At 33.5% G+C, this 20,017-nt stretch overlaps 2 protein-coding genes across 2 annotated transcripts; both read right to left on the bottom strand.

The window, feature by feature from the left end:
* Positions 1-668: 668 nt before the first annotated feature.
* LOC120084473 lies at positions 669-1,320 on the bottom strand. The gene has a single exon (XM_039040261.1). It carries the CDS (start codon positions 1,294-1,296, stop codon positions 832-834), a length of 465 nt encoding a protein of 154 aa, XP_038896189.1. The 5' UTR covers positions 1,297-1,320; the 3' UTR covers positions 669-831.
* An 8,601-nt stretch (positions 1,321-9,921) lies between these two features.
* LOC120086187 lies at positions 9,922-10,791 on the bottom strand. Its single transcript, XM_039042715.1, has one exon. It carries the CDS (start codon positions 10,671-10,673, stop codon positions 10,188-10,190), a length of 486 nt encoding a protein of 161 aa, XP_038898643.1. The 5' UTR covers positions 10,674-10,791; the 3' UTR covers positions 9,922-10,187.
* Positions 10,792-20,017: the final 9,226 nt, after the last annotated feature.

A 20,017-nucleotide genomic window follows, 5' to 3' on the forward strand; every position in this document is an offset into this window, starting at 1 on the left:
CAACCAATATAAACAAAAGCAATACCAAAAAAGAAACAACCAAAGATGAATAAGGAAGGGAGATATTGTAAAAGATACAAGCCAATCCAAAAATGATTGTGTATGAAGAAACAATAATTTCTATTCCATAGTATTTTTGGAAACATTTATAAACATTAAGAGGTAATATTGCAACGTTCAAACAGGTATATGTTTCTAATTCATTAAAGATCGGATCACAATTCATATTAGTGGAAAATATCATCCATGAATTATATTTGGTAAAATACACACACATATCCAAGAAAAATAAAACCAATTTGTATTATTATTATTATTTTTTGACAATATTGGGTTGAAATCAAACCACATTTTGACAACATATGGGTGAAGACCAAATCTCTAACATCAAGGTTGATAGTACAAAGTTTATTTGAGTTATGCTTATACTGGCTGAGTGGAATGAACCTTTTGAATTATGTTCTTCCTTATTTTGACTCAATAAATACGTTCAACCGACTCGTTTTTATCCATTAATTACATTCCTTCTCTAAATTTGAGTTTCAATAACCAAATTTTAATTGTGAAGTTATGTTATTTAAATAAAAATAGAAAAGAAAAGAAAGGAAATTATGATATATGCATGATGAGAGGGTAAAATGATATGAAAAATGACTTCAAATTCCTACTCAATTCCAACCAGATCGAAACAACATCCATCTTACCCCACTTTTCTTTCAAATTTCAAATCAAGAGATTCCTACCTGAGATTCAAACTCCCCATTTTCTTTTCTTTTCTGTTCTTTTTTTCTTTTTTTTTTTTTCTCATAACAACAATGAAAAGTTATGAATTCAAGCTGATGAAACAAGAGATTTAGCTTTAATTTTTCTTACTTTCCCATCATTGCAATCTACTCCGCACCCGCCCGGCGGGCACTCGGAGAAATTATCCACAGGAAACGACGCCGTAGCCATCCCGACCGAGAATTGTAGATCGTCGCCGTTCCTCACCACCTCCACAATGTTGACCCAAAAGAACATGAACTTCACACTCACCCCTTTAAGATTTGTCAATCTATTCCTTGAAATGTTTCCACTAATTGTGGATTTGTATTTCAATTCATATGGCTCATCTGGTGAGAAATGACATGATCCTTTTAAATAAGCCTCCAATTTTCCGGTAGTTCGATCTAACTTCCAACCGACGACACCTTCTGGAAGGAGACCTATTGGGAAATTGAATTCTCGAAGAATGTCGTACACCGACAGGGCTTCGTCATCGCTGGTGGAGGGCGATGCCATGACGGTGGGAGACATTGGAGATGTTGAAGAATGAGGGAAGGGTGGCTACGGCTATTGCTAATGGCTAATGGCTATGTCTAACAGACCATTGATGGGGAGAAATAGGTATTGGTTTTTGTTAGTTGGTTCTAAAAATAGGATGTCTCTTCTCTCCTACTTTCTCGTCGTGTTTTGTTTTTCCACCATTTTTAGGAAAAAATGAAGTGCAAATGCTAAGGCTGACATCAAAGATTTTTAAGTTCATTAACAGAATGAGAAAAAAAGCACTGGTCTAGCCGTGCAAAAATGTGTCAAATGTAAAGTTGTAATCTCCACCTAAAAATTTAATCTCATATTCTATTAAAGAAAATAATTAAAAAATCACTCTCGGTCGTTAAACTTTCATAAAAATAACCATTTGATCCATGTATTTTTAAAATTATAATAATTTAGACCTTGTTTGATAATCATTTTTTTTTTGTTTTTTATTTTTGAAAATTAAGCCCACGTCCTCCCTATTTCTTAATTTTTCTCAAGTACAATGGTTAAATCCTTAACCAAATTCTAAATTCCAAAAACAAACTTTTAAAAACTATTTTTTTTTTTAGTTTTCGAAACTTGGTTTGGTTTTTTAAACCATTAAGTAAGAAATTTGGAGATAGAAGTAGTGTCTGTAGACTTAATTTTTAAAAATAAAAAATTAGAAATCAAATGGCTACCAAACGGAGCTAGTCATTCGCTTAAAAATTTGGTTAACTTGAAAATGTCACTTATCAATCCTAATGTGCAAAATAAAAGCTAAGTATAATAATAATAAAAAAGTTTAAGAGTTTTCAATTTTAGGGTTTATGGTGGTTATCATTTATAAGGAAGACCTCTTTTGTTGGATTGTATATACAGTTAGATAAAAAGAACCATAGATTTCGTAAGGACTTAAAAGCATAGAATATGTACTTGCAAATGTTAACTTCTTTTTACATATATGGTTTATGCTAGATATCAATCTACCTCTCGATTTTGTTTAGTAGACTAATTAATTTTAGTGTGTACAAATAACATATACAAAAGAAGGTGATGTTTGTCATCGGAATTGAAGATTCTTATCTAATGGGCATCTACATTACTATGTACGCTTTGCGATAATGTAACATGCCTACATATCTTGAGAGGCTCTTACCTAGGGGAGGGGGGATTCAATGTTGAGAACATCATCTTCTTACCTTCTTGTTCTTCATTTTTTTTCTTATATACATATATCACTCTTCTTTATCTACATTTTACAATTAAAACCATATATTATTAGGGTTGATGTCCTACATCTCGTGAGTCTTGTAGTTTGTAATTGTCTTGTACAAACAGTTTATTTATTTAATAAAATATGAGGTATTTTATTCGACATTTAGTAGCATTAACTCACAAAACCAATAAAGAAACATCCAAGGTTATCTTTTAAAGCTTAAACATGTATGTAGAGATATACAAGTGGATTATGTTTAAGTGATAACCTGAAGGGTGTGTAATAAATGGATAAAACTGGGTACCTTATCCTGGTGATACTGCGAATACGATCCGCTTTATAGATGTTACAATTGTTGAAAAGTTCTACAAATGATCTGATCCTCATCATTCATGTAGAGATATGTGAGTGAGGGTGTTCTAACAAAAGGATTTACATAAGACTGGATCACGAAAGGAATAGTTTCATTATATAACATCGTTAATAGTAGAGACTTACATTTCACCAGGATGACCATAGGTGACATGACCTGAATCATAAGTGAGTTGTGAACTCCTGCCTATGAAGGCGATCCTTTAGATTTGCATGGTTGAGAGTGACCAGTTTGCCTTTAATATGCCTATCATTTTGAGGATTTGTCTGATTAGAGAGTTGGGAATACAACTATACAAGACGAAATTCACTCATTCTTTAATGTCGGGATAAGTAGATAAATTGCTCCCTTAAAGGCTAATTCTTGGGCTTAAACAATGTGGCGTCACACTCTCTCTTGACCCGAAAGAGTTTGATCATAATTGGACTACGACTTATTGTTCATTAGAGGAATTAGTGGTACTTAAGAAGTTAGATGTAACTATAGGGGCAAAACGGTAATTTTGACCAAATTGTACTTACGAGCAATTTGTGAAAGACCATCGCGCTATTGACTGGTTATATCCAATGGATACAGAAATATATCTATAGTGCGAATAGTACAGCTGTCGGTCTTTAGTGGAATGATTAACAATTAGTGGAAGTTGATTAATTTAATTAAAGGAGTTTAATTAATTGATCAAAAGCTTCAAACTATAGGTCCATAAGATTCTAATATAATTAATTTAATTTAATTATATATGATATAATTAGTATAATATATTTGATACATTACAAAAATAAAGTTTATTTTGAGAGGAAATAAATATTTGAATATGATTCAAATATTAATTATATAGATTAGATTCATATAATTAAATTTAATATGAATTTAATTTATATTAAATATCATAAATGATTAACAGAATTCAAACTATAGGTTATATTGTATTCGATACAATATAAAAACTATAGATTATGTGTTATATTCGATATAACATATAGTTTAATAAATATTATATGATAAGGTAGTTATTATATATATATATATATACACATTAAAAATTATATTAAATTCTTTTTTAATTTAATTAAGGAGGGAGTTATAACTCCTTCCCATTTTTTCTCTCTAATGAGGGACGTGAGAGATAGGGGTTATGAGGATCGTCTTCTTCCTCCCAAAAATGATATAGAGGGTCGGTAAGTTTTTGCTCTCCCCAGAACGGTCCAGAAAAATTTCTCTCTGAAAAATCCTCTCTCCTTCACTACCAAATTAATTCACAAAGCCCATAAATTACTGAGATTCTCAACCCTAAGAAGAATATAGAAAGTTATTTTGTGGTGGTGACCATATTGGGTATTGCTTAGGTTCATAATCCAAGGAGATTTGAAGTGTTCGTGACCAATGAGAAAAGGAACTCGTGAAGATTTCATTGTCTTCAAAGGTTAGTAATTCAAACCCCAAATTCCTTCTCTAAATTTTTTATTCTAAGCATGTTGTAATTTGTTTAGAATGCATAATTAAATTTATGAATTTTAATTCACTATGTAAATTTGAAAATGGGACACAATCTCGCCTTCGTTATGTCGTTTTCATGAAAACCACATAACGAAGTGAATTAAAATTGTGATCCCAATTTTATAAATTGGGAACAAACCTTCATGTGGTATTAAAGCGGCGTTTTTTGTTCCCAATTTTTAAAATTTTTGGAATTAAAATTTGTTTTATGGTGCGTAATGCAAATTATATGCATTTATGTTGATAAATGTATGGGTTTTTTAATATTTGGTTATTGTCGGGATTGGACTATAGATTTATTTTGTTTTCTTTACAATTAATTTGTAAGGGCTCAGTGTTTTGGGCATAATTTTAAGCAATCGAGTTTGTAATTCATTGTTCTGTATCGATCGTTAGTTTTCCAACGAGCTTCTGGCGAAAAAGAGGCACAATTCGGAGAAGAGTTGAAGAAAATCGCTATTGTATAGTAGGCGACTGTACAACAGCGTTGCAATGTCGTGCCCTAGCGTTGCAACGTTGTGAAGAGACGAACAGAAGAAATTTTCTGTAACGTTTCAACGCTCGGTCATAGTGTTCCAACGCTCCGAGACGAAAAATTTGCGCAGTTCAGTCGCGGTTTGGTCAATTCGAGTGCGGTTCGTGAAGTTTAGGCTGTCCGGTTTGCTTGGTTTAAGCGGTTCGCAGTTGGTCCAGTTCAGGCTTTTTTGAAGCTTTATTTGATGTAATAATTAGCTTTCTAATTAATTAAATTAATATAAAAGTTATATTAATTTAATTAATTGTTTAGGAGTTCAATTCTGGTCCATTGATTGTTCTTTAAATTATGCATTGGCTGTATGATTTATTTTTCTTATATATGTCATAATGTATGTCATATAGAAAAATCCCACCATAGATTATGCATTTTTTCATACATCATAAATATTATTATTATTATAATATAATTGCATGATTTATTTTATAGCATGTTCATGCATCATATCTTATAAATGTTATAATATGTGTTTACATGCGTTAATAACATAGCCATGCATGATTTATATTATAAGGGTTATAATATACAGTTTGGATGTACAGATGTATGTATGTTATTAATAATTTCATTACTTTAGTATATAAATGTTATGTATGATTAAGTAATGAAAATTAAAATTGAGATTGCATGAATCATGACACGATTTTAGGTAATTTTATAAATGTTATAATTTTACTAAGTACGTCATAATATGCAATGTTTGACTTCGATTTATTTCATTTATTTAATAATTGTTATAATTAAATAAAATTAGAAATTAAAATCAATAATAAAGAATTGCATGCAAACTTAGGTTAAAATAATTTAAAATATGATTCACATAGACCTAATTTACAATATTTCTAATATGATTAGAAATTAGTTTAATTTTTTTAATCAGTTTAATAGGATTAAATTGATTTTAATAAAAGATTAAAATGGTAGCAAATGTATCTATAAAGGGACCTTTGTCTAAGACTAGTTCTGTCTAGGTTGGGATATTTAAGCTAACGGAAACGAAACACCCCTACCTACCCCTATCCGGGAACTGATCTGAAAGGTGAATTAGATAGATTAGTTACTAAAATATTTAATGAACATTAATCAAAATTGTTTAACCATCCAAAGTAAGTGTTACTTTTGGGAAACTTAAACAAGCACTTAGTAAAAATACGGCTTTAAATTAACCCTAGGTAAAATACTCAGTGGGAAGAAAATGGAGTATATGATACTTCATTGTTCTTTTCACGTTTCTCCCTTATAGTTCCCACCATGAGACCTATACTCGACCTCGAGAAACCTTTGCTTGTGTCCTCCTACGGATGACATTTGCATAACTCTTTACTCAAACTCCATAAATGGATAGAATTGTTTTAGTTTTTGCCCCAATCGGTTTTTCCCTACGGTTGACTCATTGAGGCAGAATTCTAAATTCTAAAATGAGGGTTATACTTACAAAAAAATGTTAAGCTAGTTAACAATTGTTGGATCGAACAATGGTGACTAATATTTACAGAAACAAAGAGTAAAGAGTTGTTCTGTATATTAGTTGAGATTGTCTCATTTCAATGAATGGGTACCTGATCACTCTATGGTGGCTTTTACCCTGTCTGAAACATCATTGCAAAATAGATGTCACATAGGGTCAAGGGTGCATTAATTTATTTTGCTAAATTTAATTGGTTTTTCAAAATGGATAATGCATAGATTACTAATATAAATAAATTTTATGTTTCAGAAATATTATCATTATGACTCCTTCGACTCTAAATATGCTCGTCGCCGACAAATTAACTGGCGAATATTACATCACATGGAAAAACACAATCAATACAAATATGATTCAAATATTAATTGTATGGATTATATTCATATAATTAAATTTAATATAAATTCGATTTATATTACATATCATAAATGATTAATAGAATTCAAACTATAGGTTATATTGTATTTGATACAATATAAAAACTATAGTGTTATATTCGATATAACATATAATAAATACTATATGATAAGGTGATTATCTCTCTCTCTCTCTCTCTCTCTCTCTCACACACACACACACACATATATATATATATCCTTTTTTAATTTAATTAAGGAGGGGGTTATTGCTCTCTCCCCTTGTTTCTCTCTGACGGAGGTGGAGATGGGGGTTATGAGGATTATCTTTTTCCTCCAAAAAATGATATAGAAGGTCTGTGAGTTCTTGCTCTCCCTAGAACGATCCATAAATTTTTTTCTCTAAAAAATCCTTTCTCTCCCTCACTATCAAATTAATTCACAAAGCCCACAAACTATTGTGATTCTCAACACTAAGGAGAATACAAAAGGTTCTTTTCTGGTGGTGGCCATGTTGGGTATTGCTTATGTTTGTGATCCAAGGAGATCCGAAGTGTTTGTGACCAATTGGAGAAGGAACTTGTGAAGATTTCATTGTCTTTAAAAGTTAGTAATCCAAACCCCAAATTCCTTCTCTGAATTTTTGATTCAAGCATGCTAGAATGCATAATTAGGTTTATGAATTTTAATTCACTTTGTAAATTTGAAAATGGGAAATGATCTCACTTCCGTTTGTAGTTTTCACAAACCTTCATATATATCACTCTTTTTAGTTATATTATAATTGTTTTTTTTTTAATTTTTTATAGAATCATATTTAAATTCAAATTCAAATTCAAATTATTATTTGTTTATAAAAAAAATCTTAAATTAATATACATTATTTGTTGATTAAAATAAAATTTCGAATTAATGAAAATAAGTATTTTATATAATTCAAGTTATATAAAATTAATTATAAATTAATCAACGGTTATAAATGCATTCTTAGAACATTGTGCAAATTTAAAACATCCTCGAGTAAAAATACTATGAGATAATCTCATAATTATAGTATTTGAAAAAAATAATCTTATAAAATAAACATGATTATCTAAATGTATCGGACATCTATAATTTCAGACATCATACTTTTTCGTATCCAACGACTTAGAAATTTAACCTCTAGAAGATGTAGGAGCAATATATATATGGTATAATATATACTAATTACTTGGTATGGCCCATTAGAAAGACAACACGAGAAATTTTGATCGTTTTAGCCCAGCCCGGAAGAAAAAAGTGTGCTCTTCACAATAACTAAATTAATAACAAATTGATGAAAAAAATGAAAACGTTTGATTAGAAAAATAATTTGTTTAAGAAAAAAATGAAAAAAAGTACAACTTTTATTGAATTATATTGAAACTAAATTCAACAAAATTTGCGAAAATGAGCTTATCTCAATTAATTGGCATGACCTTCCACTCTTCAAGGTTCAATCTCCATCTCAACTATAGTTGTACTCAAAAAGAAAATTCAACAAAATTTCTTTAATTGCATCTTTAGAATTTATAATTTCAATACAGATCATTGTTGTACTTTGTGCTAAATCACAATTATTAGTTGCTCCCCAATGTCGTTGGAGAAACCCAATAGAATTGAAGAAAAATTTGCTTAGAATAAAAAGGTATACAATCAAGAAGAAGATGAGAGTCAAAAAATCAAATTCACAGATCGAGAAGATGGAGAAGAAGAAAAACGGCTTGGTTAAAAATTAATTGAGATCCAAAAATTAAGGATAGGAACTTTAATAAAAACATTTTAATACAAATGGTAAAAAAAAAGGTTAACCGAAAAAGTAGTAAATGTTAGTTCTTTTTCGTGTGAGCACGATTACTCGAACCTATTCGAACAGACGGCAACATACATGTGGGAAAAATTCCTACTTTCAACACAACCACCATTCATTTAGAAGCTTCCTTGCAAGCCCCACTTTGGTTAGCAAAACCTTCTAATATGGAACAAACTTAATATGGAACAAACTCCCACATTTTTTCTTTAAAATCCCATAAGTCATTCCCAAACACAATTCAATCCCCAACAAAAGAATTCTACCCTGTTTTTGAAATATCAATCCTAATTTGGCATTTAATCCTATGGAATGACATGCTTAGGAAACACGTGCAACTCCAATATGATCAACGTGTCTGCCACTCGAAAGAGGGGCCATTTCCAAGAAAAGATGAGACAAAAATGAATTCCATTTCCAACAATTGGCAGCCAGTAATTCGAAGGGAAATTTGACGAACTTTTCAAGAAATTTAAATCAATTGATTTTATCAAAGAGTTTGGACCAACTCACCCAAATTCAATTTGGTGATGCAGACTGTGGCTAATTATTGACCTCCAAAATGGGTTTCTCTTGAGAAAGTTTCTAATATTAAGTTACTACATTCACCTTCCAGACACTAAATGGTATATGATTATATTTCATGTACTCTACAACATTCTTAAATGCTTCAAACAATGAATGAACTGTGACATTTCGGATCGAAAAACAGAAAAATGGTGTTGATCGACCAAGATATAACCAAAACAATACGAGACCTCAACATAGCCAAAATCTTTGGTTTGCCATGTACCCAATTGTGCAATATGACTTGGGGTCTAGCAAAATATGAAAAGAAAGAAAAATTGTTGGTAGATGACACCATCAGGCTGATGGGGTTGTCTTATAATTTTACATCATCTAACAAGATTCCAACAATCAAGTTCACTTTGGGTAGTCCAGATCATGTTTGTTTAAGAAAAGGAACCAAGAACAATTGGCTAAAAGAACCTCAAATGAACAATCCAGAATCTCTACCTTAAGGGTCTGCAATTTAAGCTTTGTTAGGAAAGAATCCAGAGAATACAATTTAATAGTCCAAAATCAAATGCACACTATGGCCAACTAGAAGGTATATTCTTCAAATCTAGTAATTAGCTAATAGACAGCAAGCCGATGGCAATTTCCAAACAAGAAGATAATGACCCAATGGAGTAATTGGAAAATTGGCCAAGCAAGAAAATGAAATCTGAGCGAGAAGATGCTACTAGAATATGATCTAACTGACTCAGAATTGACTAGTTGAAAAGTATGCAAAGTAAGAAATTGATGCCAGTAGATGGAATATGACTGCAGAAGATAAGGATTTAGGGTTTCAGACAAACTGATAAGGCGATTGATCATATTGATTACTTAATAGACAGAATTGTTCATATTATAAATATATAATCAAGTGTATATGAGACGAGCAGAAGCAGATTCCAGTTACAGAACAATACAATTGAATGTAACGATTGAGCTAATCCGATCTCCGAAATCGCACATAAATTAAGTTCAAAGCAACAGAACATTTCTAGTTTGAAGTAATAAAAGCGATTCAAAACCTAATGTTCCCTAATTTATTATATTAAACACAAAATTTTACCTAATTTCACGAAGCCGAAACCAAGCTCCCAGCCTTATCGCAGTCAAATCCACATCCACACCGTGGCGACTCATAGAAACTGTCAAGCGGAAAATTGGCAGAGGCAATTCCGACAGAGAATTGGAGGTCGTCACCATCGTTAACGACTTCCACGATGCTGAGCCACAGTAGGACGATCTTAACAGAAACACCTTTCAGTTTCCTGATTCTACCTTGGGAAATCACGCCCTGGACGGTAGATTTGTACTCCAATTCATACGATTCGATCTTGAATTTGCACTTCTGATTCAAGAAAAGGCTAAATTCTCCGGTGGCTCTGTTCAATTCGTAGCCGTTTACGCCGACGGGAAGAATGCCGACGGGGAAGCCGTACTGTTGGAGAATATCGTAGGCGGTGAGAGTTTTTTGAGCAGAGACGAGAGGGCTTGAGAATGAGACGAAAGCAAGAAGAAGAAGAAGAGGAAGAGAAGCCATAAGTTTAGAGAAATTCATCTTCTTTCTTCGATTTCTGAGCTTTCTTCTTCTTCTTCTTCTTCTTCTTCTTCAAGTTCTGAGCTGTTTTGCTTTTGATTTAGATTGATTGAGAATGGGATCTCAATTAATTTTGTTAATGGATTTTTTTTTCTTTTTATTTATTTATGGGCAAAATATCAAAACTTTTTCCTCCTATGTTATCCATCAAAATTATTAAATCTAATTCAAAATTAAGTAATAAAATCATTATTCTACCAAAATCCTACCAAATTAGCCCAAACTAAAATTATGGCATAATTCTTTCAAAATAAGTTAAATATATATATATATATATATGTAGAGGAGACAAAAACTATAGAAAANATCACTAAAAAAAAAAAAAAAAAACCTACTATCCATTTGAATCTAACAATCTTTCTTTGAAATTAAGCTCATCTTTGTTGTAAGGAGTCTCATACAAGTGTAGAAATGATGCACTATTGATTTTAGACTAGAAATCTACTTTAATTAAGACCGGTTTGGATTGATTAGAGGAAATTATTATTTTTTTCAAAAAAGTCATTTTTTATTTAAACTATTATGATAAAAACGGTTTAAAATACAATTTAAAAATGTTTGGAAATCTATTTTAAGTAATTGTCAATCACTTCAATTTTTTTTCAATATGACTTATTTTCAAAATTGAATACTTAAAAGTTAAATCAAATGCACTCTTAAACCATGAAAGTTTAGGGTCTTAATTTCTTTCTTTTTTTTCTTTATTTAATTTAAAGTTTGGAGATACAACTACTCAAATCCAAGTATGGGTATAAATTTATTTTTAATCTTTATTTATTTATTATTCACTGGATGAACGTTTATGATAAGTATGGTATTTTAGAACTTCAAATGACAAAACGATTTTATGTTTTGTTGATATAAATAAAGAAATCAACCATAAATTGGTATTTTTAGGAACCATGGTACGAGTGCTCCGTAAAATAAAGAAATTGAACACAAATGTAGTGTTAGGCCAGGGTTACTTAGACGTTCAACTCAATAATGGATTGGTGAGCATTGACAATACAGAGCTATTGATTGAGTATTATATAACTGACGCTTGTCATTTGCACCATCTTTAATTTTTGGAACCACTGAGCTATTATTTGTTGGGCGTACACTACTACTATTTGAGATTGTAACTAATGCTTAAGTGCATCACTTGCTCAACTCTTCAAGGTTCTTTTATGAGTTATCTATTAGGAATTTAGATTACTACCCATTTAACTTAGCACAAAGTTGGAGAAGTCTTCCACAGGTCCTCCATGAGATTTGTTAGGTCTTTCATGTGATTGCTAAATCCTTTATAAGTTTTGTAAAAGATTCTCCATGGGACTTGCTAAGTCATCCATGGGTTCTACTGAGGTCCTCTATGAATCTTCTAAGATTTTTCATGGGTTCTACATAACTCTTCTATGAGATTAATAGGTCTTCCATTGGTTCTGTAAAGGTTCTCCATGGTACATAGCCAATCCACCTGGATTAGTCTCCTAAGGCTATGGTTAGTTTTCAATCAAAGGTGGATTCCACTAGTCTTTGGTCAGCCATCTCAAGCCTCCTATCTCTCTGGACTCTCAATCTTAGCCTATCTTAGTAAATCTACCCTTAACGTGTTTTATGTTTTGTCAATCTTGCAAATTGTTAAACTCTTGGCAAAAAATTATAATAATCACACATTTCAAAATTTTAAATTATATGATTTAGGTTTATGTTTTGGATGTTAGGGCTTAATGAAAAATCATTTTGGATTAACTCTTACTTTCTTTCCTAAACTTTTATATTGATTCCTATGATTATGGTCTCAAAAGTTTCCAACATTCCTCTATATCCACATATAAGGTACCATTTTATAATATCATTTGGTAAAATCCTAATATAGTGAAGTTATTTTGTTAATGTGTAAGGTTTAAGTAGGTACAACTAAAATACTAAATTTCAAAATTTATTGTTTCAAGACAACTCAAAAAAGAAAAAGACAAGGCACATGGGCAGCAAGTAAATACTCTTGTTAGAAATTTCTAAATATAGTTTTCCCATAAAATAACCATATATATGGCTTATGATCATTCAAAAATTCCAAACACCCACACAACTTTCTTATCATACATCATCTGGGAAACCAGCTTGTGCTCTTCTCAGTTACCATGGCTATGGCAAGAGGTTTCAAGCTCTTCCACACCCTTTTCTTAGTGTTTGCTTGGCAATATTTTGCCAAGGTGGGTGCCACTTTTACTTTCGATGACGTTACTGGCTTTATTGAACGTAATTTCGACTTCGGTTCATTTGGATCAGGTGGTGTTGGAATTCTTCAGAACAAGAAGAGTAGCATTGCAACAAATATAGAAATGACGAACCCTCCAGAATTGGCTCCTGGTATCGCCCCTGTCGGGCTTGGAATACCAATGAACGAAGGCGATGAAGCTTCGTCGTTTGGTTTTGAAACTATTAAGAAGATCAATGGTGGAGTTGTTGTTTCTAATGATCACAAAATTAATTTGAAGAGTGGCTGCAACATTGCTGTTTCTCATGGTGGAATAATTAGTCGAAAGATGAAATACTAAAATTTGGGTTGAAGAGCAATGACAATGTTGTTGATGTACTAATTATGGGAATCAAATTAACATGGTTGCCTCTCAATTCCTTTCTCATCAAAACTTTTTCAACAATGTTCTTCCTTTTATTTGAATATAGAGTTTATCATTTGATCATTGTGCTAATTCACAATGGATTCCACCTTTAGTTTCAAGTTCTGATTCATACATTCTTACATGGAGTGAATTTGCTTTAAATTGCAAAAAATTAATATCTCGTTATTCATATTCATATTCACTAAGTGAACGTTTATACTACCTACGATATAATTTTAGAGCTTCAAATGATAAAATGATTTTATGTTTCGTTTGTTCAGAATTTATATTTACATATAAATAAAATATGAAAAACTAAATTATATTTAAAATTTCCACGTCATAGGTTAGAGCCAAAAAAAGGTTAACGATCATCAAATTAACGAATAATAAAGAGAAGGAAAAAGAGAATGACACCAAGAATATACTGGTTCGCCCTAAACTCGGGGTTACGTCTAGTCTTTTGCAGCTGCAGGTTCTACCATGATGAAGATTGCAACAGGTCCAAAAATCATGCTACAAATCTCTTTCCAAGTAGTCCAACGCGAGCTATTTGATTCCCTATACCACAACTCGATATCTCGGAATTAACAAGAAGAGAAATACACTAAAACCCAAAGAAAAATACTCTCTGTATTTTAATTCTCACTATCGCATGAACCACACATAGACGGAGGAAGAGACTTCACCAAGTCGAAGATGTCTGCCTCTTTTATTTGGCCAACTCTAGATGTTGCCGTCACCTTTTTTTTTTTTGTTTTTGGCAGACATTTGTATCCACTAAATTCAATGGACTAAACATTAGAATAGAGTGATAAGAGATTTTGAAACGTTCAAATTCAAATTACGAGAATTGTTAGTTATATGTGATATAATTAATCGTTTAATTATCGAATTAAACGTAATTGTAAGAGTTAAAAAATATTTAAAAAATATTTAAATATTAATTACATGAATAGAGATTCATGTTTGGAATAGGTGTTAGATTAATTTAATATCTGATAATTAATTAACTAATTAATTGAATTGTTTAATTAATTATTTAGAATAGTTTTATTTAAAATTAATTTTTAGAATTGATTTTGTTTAAAACTCGCAATAAACAATTCAATAAATCAAATAAACTAAAAGATCAATGACTATTACATGAATACTTGAACTTTATGTGGAGACATAAAAGTGGATCATGTTCGAGTAAATAATCAAAATGGTCTATAGTATACGAATAAAGTTGGGTGCCTTATTCTAATAACACTACTGAATGTGGCTCACTCTGTAATTGTTCAAAGAGTTGTAAAGTGCTACAAACGAAGTGATCCTAATTCACACATGTGATGACATGAGGAGTGTGGGATCATGTGCAATGAGTTTGCATAAGATCGGACCACGAAATAAGTCACTCTTATTTTATAACGTTGTTTAGGACTAACTATTTCAAAATGATGACCTAGGTAACTTGACTTAATCCTGAGCTAACTATGAACTCATGTTTATTCAGGATTATTCTTAGATTTGAATAAGTGAGAGTTGGCTCAACATCGCCGACTTAATAAACCTCCCATTTCAGTGGTAAGATTGGGTAGATAGCTGGGGACATAGGGTGCAAGATGGAATTCATTCCCACCCTCTTTGAAGGATAGTAGAGAGATTGTTCCCTTAAGTACTGACTTCGGGTCTTGAACAAGAGGCCCCACCCTCTCTTTGGTCCGAGAGGGACTCGATTTGATGATTGGATTACAAACCAATTGTTCATTAGAAGATCAGTAGGACTTAAGGAACAAAAGATATTCTCGGGGGAAAGTAGCCTTTTGGACACAATGTTATTACGAACAACCTGTGAAGGGTTAACTTACTAATCATGGTTATATCGATTGGACACAATGTTGGGATTGGTATCCTAAATCTCCTGAGAGTCTCGTAGTTTGTAAAATTCTGTAAACATATTGTTATTAATAAAATAATTGTTATTCTATAAGCATTTACTCAATCCAATAAACTAAGATCTGTGGTTATTTTATGTAACTTAAGCATGTATGTGGAGGCATACAAGTGGATCATACCTTAAGTAATAATCTAAATGGTCTGTAGTAGATGGATAAAGGAGTGATACCTTATCCTGGTGACACTATGGATACGACCCGCTTTGTTGATGTTATAAGTGTTGTAAAGTGCTACAAATGGTCTGATCCTGATCATTCAAGTGGAGACATGCGAGCGGGGTATCCTATACAAAGAGTTTGTATAAGACCAGACCACGAAATGATTAGTCTCTTTATATAACGCCATTGATAATTGAGACTTACATTTCACTAAAATGACCATAGGTAACACGACCTTAATCCTGAATGAGTTGGGAACTCCTACTCATGAGGGCGGTTCTTTGATTTATATGGGTGAGAGTGGCCAGATTACCAATTCAACAAGCCTACCATTTTGGGGATTCGTCTGATTGGGGAGCTGGGAACTCAGCTACACAAGACGGAATTCACTCCTTCCCAGAAGCAAGAGTAAGTAGATAAATTTCCTCCTTAAGGGCTGATTTCGAGTCATGAACATAATGATCACACCCTCTCTTGGGAATAGAAGACTCAGTCATTGTGGGACTATGAATTATTTTTCATTAGAGGAATCAATGGTACTTAAGAAGTTAGATGTAACTATAGGGGCAAAAAGATAAATTAGCCCAACTGTACTTACAAGCGATTTGTGAAGGGTCATCGCACTGTTGATTGGTTATATGGACACAAAAATATATCTATAATGCAAAGAGTGCAGCTGTCAGTCTTTAGTGGAGTGACCAACAGTTAATGGATGGTAGATCTCGTGATTAAAGAGTTTTGTCAGTTATTCACGTACTGTTGGAGCTTCAAGCTACATGCCTTAAGTAACAACCTTAATGGTCTGTAGTAGATAGATAAAGGAGGGATATCTTATCCTGGTGACACTACGGATACAACCTGCTTTGTAGATGTTACAAGTGTTGTAAAGTGCTACAAATAGTCTGATCCTGATAATTCATGTGGAAACATGCGAGCGGGGGTATCCTATACAAAGAGTTTGTAGACCAGACCACGAAATGATTAGTCTTTTTATATAACGCCGTTGATAATTGAGACTTACATTTCACTAAAATGACCATAGTGAAGGAAATCAAACACGAGGATTTTCATGAGTAGTGGAATGATCTTTTCAAATTTCAATCGTATATGAACATTATAATTACAATCACAAACGTAATATACGGTTATGCATAAAACAGAAATTACAACATGCTTTATTATAGATCAAGGAAAAGATTCAACAAACCTTTGTAGACACATCTTCAAGTTTCTTGATCACGAACGCTGGATCACAGCAACACAGCAACACACGAACATTCGTCCAACACGACTGCTACACTACACGATCACAGCGAACTCGAACTAAGCGATCACCAAGGTCACAAACACCTCAAATACCATGAACAGCCTCCATAAAACCTCGACTGTGTCGAGTTGAGTATGACACCACTAAGAAGGTTACCTCGGTATTCTTGGTGTGAGAATCCAGAGGGTGGGTTATGTGTGGACTTGGTTAGAGGAAGAAAACTGGAGGAAGAACAATCGTGTAAACGATTGAGCAAGTGGGAGATGACATAACCTATCGTATAGATCGATGCCCAACCATTTAGTAAAAGCTATGCGTGAAGGAAATCGGAAGCGAGATTTCCATGAGTAGCAGAACAAGATTATTCCAAATTATAATAATGAATGAACAATACATTTACAGTTGACATCTAACAAGCGGTTATACAATTCAAAAGCAGAAATTACAGCATGAACAATACAAATTAGGGGTGTACATAGTCCGGGTTAGGTCGGGTTGGAAGATTTTTGTGGACCAATCCAAAAATTCGAGTTGGCTAATAATGAACCCTATTAGTTTCTTTTTTGGAGGATCAACCCAACCCAACCCAACCCAAAATTTCCAGGTTGGGTCACCGGTTTTTTATTTTTTTTTTTTTTTTAATTTGACTGTTTTTTTTATATACTATATATATATATATATATATATATATATATATATATATATATTATATATTCGGGTCGGGTCGGGTTGACCCGACCATGAAATGGGGTAACCGAGACTCAACCCGAATTTTAATATTTTAACATTTTAACCCAACCCAATCCAAAATAAAATCTAACCCAACCCAACCCTTGTGGTTTGGGTTGGGTAGTCCGGGTTGGTCGGGTAACCGGATTTTTTGAACACCCCTAAATACAAATGCATTAAAGAGATCAAACTCTTATGCACAATGGCAGAAGCGTCTCCACGCTCCGTTGCGCACGAACGCTCGAACAACAGCAGCCACCAACGCTCGATCTAACCACAACACTGCACACGAACACTTCGCGCTCGTCTTTAATGATCTCCTTGGTCACAAACTCCTCCGCAACACGAACGGCCTCCACAGCACCACGAACAGCGGCTTCAAAAAAATCTCGTGATGATGTTGAGTTAAGTTTGCACACCAACAAATGGCAACCTTTGGAGTATTTCTGCTATGAGAATCCAAGATGGTGGGCTCTATTCGGACTTGGTATGAGGCAGACCGAATGGAGGAGAACAGTATCGCGTACACGACTGGGCAAGTGGGAGATGGTGGAGACCCATCGTATAGGTCGATGCCCAATCGTTTAGATAAAGCTAAGCGATTGTCTAGCAAAAGTTATGTGATCGTTTAGCTTATCGTTTCGCTCAGTCTGTCGCCTACAAACACACACGATCGTTTAAACAAAGTTATGCGATCGTTTAGTAAATACTGCACGATCGTTTAGCTCTACTCTGCACGATCGTCAGCTCGCCCAGCCTTTGTTTAGTAAATCTTAATTTACTTGAGGACTTCGTGAGTTTCTTTTTTTTTTTTTCGCGAGAGAGAAAACTCAAAACCTTTTTTTATTTTGTTTGTAAAAAACTTCTTTTCAAAATAGGAAAACCATTTTCCTTTTAGACTCACGGTTACCATGATTCAATAACCACCCACTACTTTGGTTATTTATTAAAGAAAAAGAAATAATTTATCCAATAATCAATATTATTACAAATATAAATGATAACCAACTCATCATACTATATTTATAACCTATAGTTTTAATATTTCATCTCATGAACATATAAACCATAGTTCTTTTTTTCTATTCCATGGTACTTAATGTAAATCTCATTTACATCAATCATCCACTTAGATGTATCTTATAATCATACCGATTATATCATATATAATCAAATACCTCTTGTCAATTTGAACATTTCAAAATCAACATCAAGAACTGATTCTCAACTGAAATCTATTGAGCTACCAAGGGGATCTTATGAACCTGTAGCTCGAAGCTCCAATGGTATGTGAATAACTGACTAAACTCTTTAGTCACGGGATCCACCATTCGTTAACTATCAGGCGCTCCACTAAAGATCGGTAGTTGAACTCTCTTTACCACAGATAATATTATGTTTTCATCTTAACCCAATTAGACAGCCGCACCACGTATATATATAGTGCTATGTGACCAGATGCCTTCCTATATCGCATGCCTCAATCTCCATGTTATCCATTCATGCGTGGTGTCACAAATCCCGTCATCCTTGCCCTCTTTATCATCTGAAGCCCGTAATACTTAAACAATCTCTCTCCCTTAAATACCCCACCGGAATCCCCTTTAATGAACATTCGAACGTTCATAATGTCCGCACCCTACTATGCGACTTCTAGCACGTCCTACTCTCCTCCTTCGCCAAAAAAAAGAAAGGACGCAGAGGCCGTACACTCGAAGCGACGGCTGTGGTTCCAAACCTTTTTAATGTTATCTCTTGCGAGCACGCAACGATCAAGTGACGGGACTCTTCCCGAAATCAGCCCCTTTTAAGTGGAGAAATCTCCCTCTCAAGCCACACCAACTTTTACTACCTCCCTCATGCCATACTCTTCCCTAATTTCAGTGTCCAAGATTTAATTGTCGTGCAATGGGCGACCCCTTCCATCGCGATGTGCAAAACAATTGTCGACAATACTTGGCGTGCAGAGTCATCGTGCGTCTCGTGATGAAGTTCCCAGCTCTAATATATCAGAAAGTCCCTCCCAAAAGGTGAAAGCTAATGTTGCTGAGTGTTGGCAAAATGATAAGTCTCGGATTCACTCAGGTACACCCTCAGTCAACTAGCATATCACACAATGAGAATGCCCCCGGACCTTCCATCTTTATCAGTAAAGGACAAGTATCACACCCCAAAACCACTTCATACCTTAATTCAAGGTCACGTCGTTCAAACATCAAACATACCCTTGGGTCGTCTCTAGGAGTGATAGAATTAAGTCTTCTACTACTTCTAACCGAGCCGTTATAACAGATTTCTAATTTATCTTCTGTGGATCCAGGTCTCTATACAAACTCTTTGTATTAGGACACCCCCCACTACCCACATCTTCACATGAATTGGTCAGGAATTCTTACCCATCTGATCAAGTTAGTTTTACACAGCGATCCTCACGGCCCAACCTCTTACAAAAGCGGGTATATTCCCGTAGTGTAAAGGACGTGGACCTTGTCCACCCAGGATTTAAGCCTTCGCACCTACACCTTTACTCTATAGCCCCAAGCATTGTACTTACGATTACCTAATTTAAAGGTATATTCACTTGTTAAGTGCCCACACTAT

This window comes from Benincasa hispida, chromosome 9, assembly GCF_009727055.1.
Source record: "Benincasa hispida cultivar B227 chromosome 9, ASM972705v1, whole genome shotgun sequence".
In the NCBI taxonomy this organism is placed as follows: Eukaryota; Viridiplantae; Streptophyta; class Magnoliopsida; order Cucurbitales; family Cucurbitaceae; genus Benincasa; species Benincasa hispida.

Bases quoted from the DNA above. Each gene is read 5' to 3' on its own strand.
- LOC120084473 (XM_039040261.1), bottom strand. From the start codon at position 1,296: ATGTCTCCCACCGTCATGGCATCGCCCTCCACCAGCGATGACGAAGCC.
- LOC120086187 (XM_039042715.1), bottom strand. From the start codon at position 10,673: ATGAATTTCTCTAAACTTATGGCTTCTCTTCCTCTTCTTCTTCTTCTT.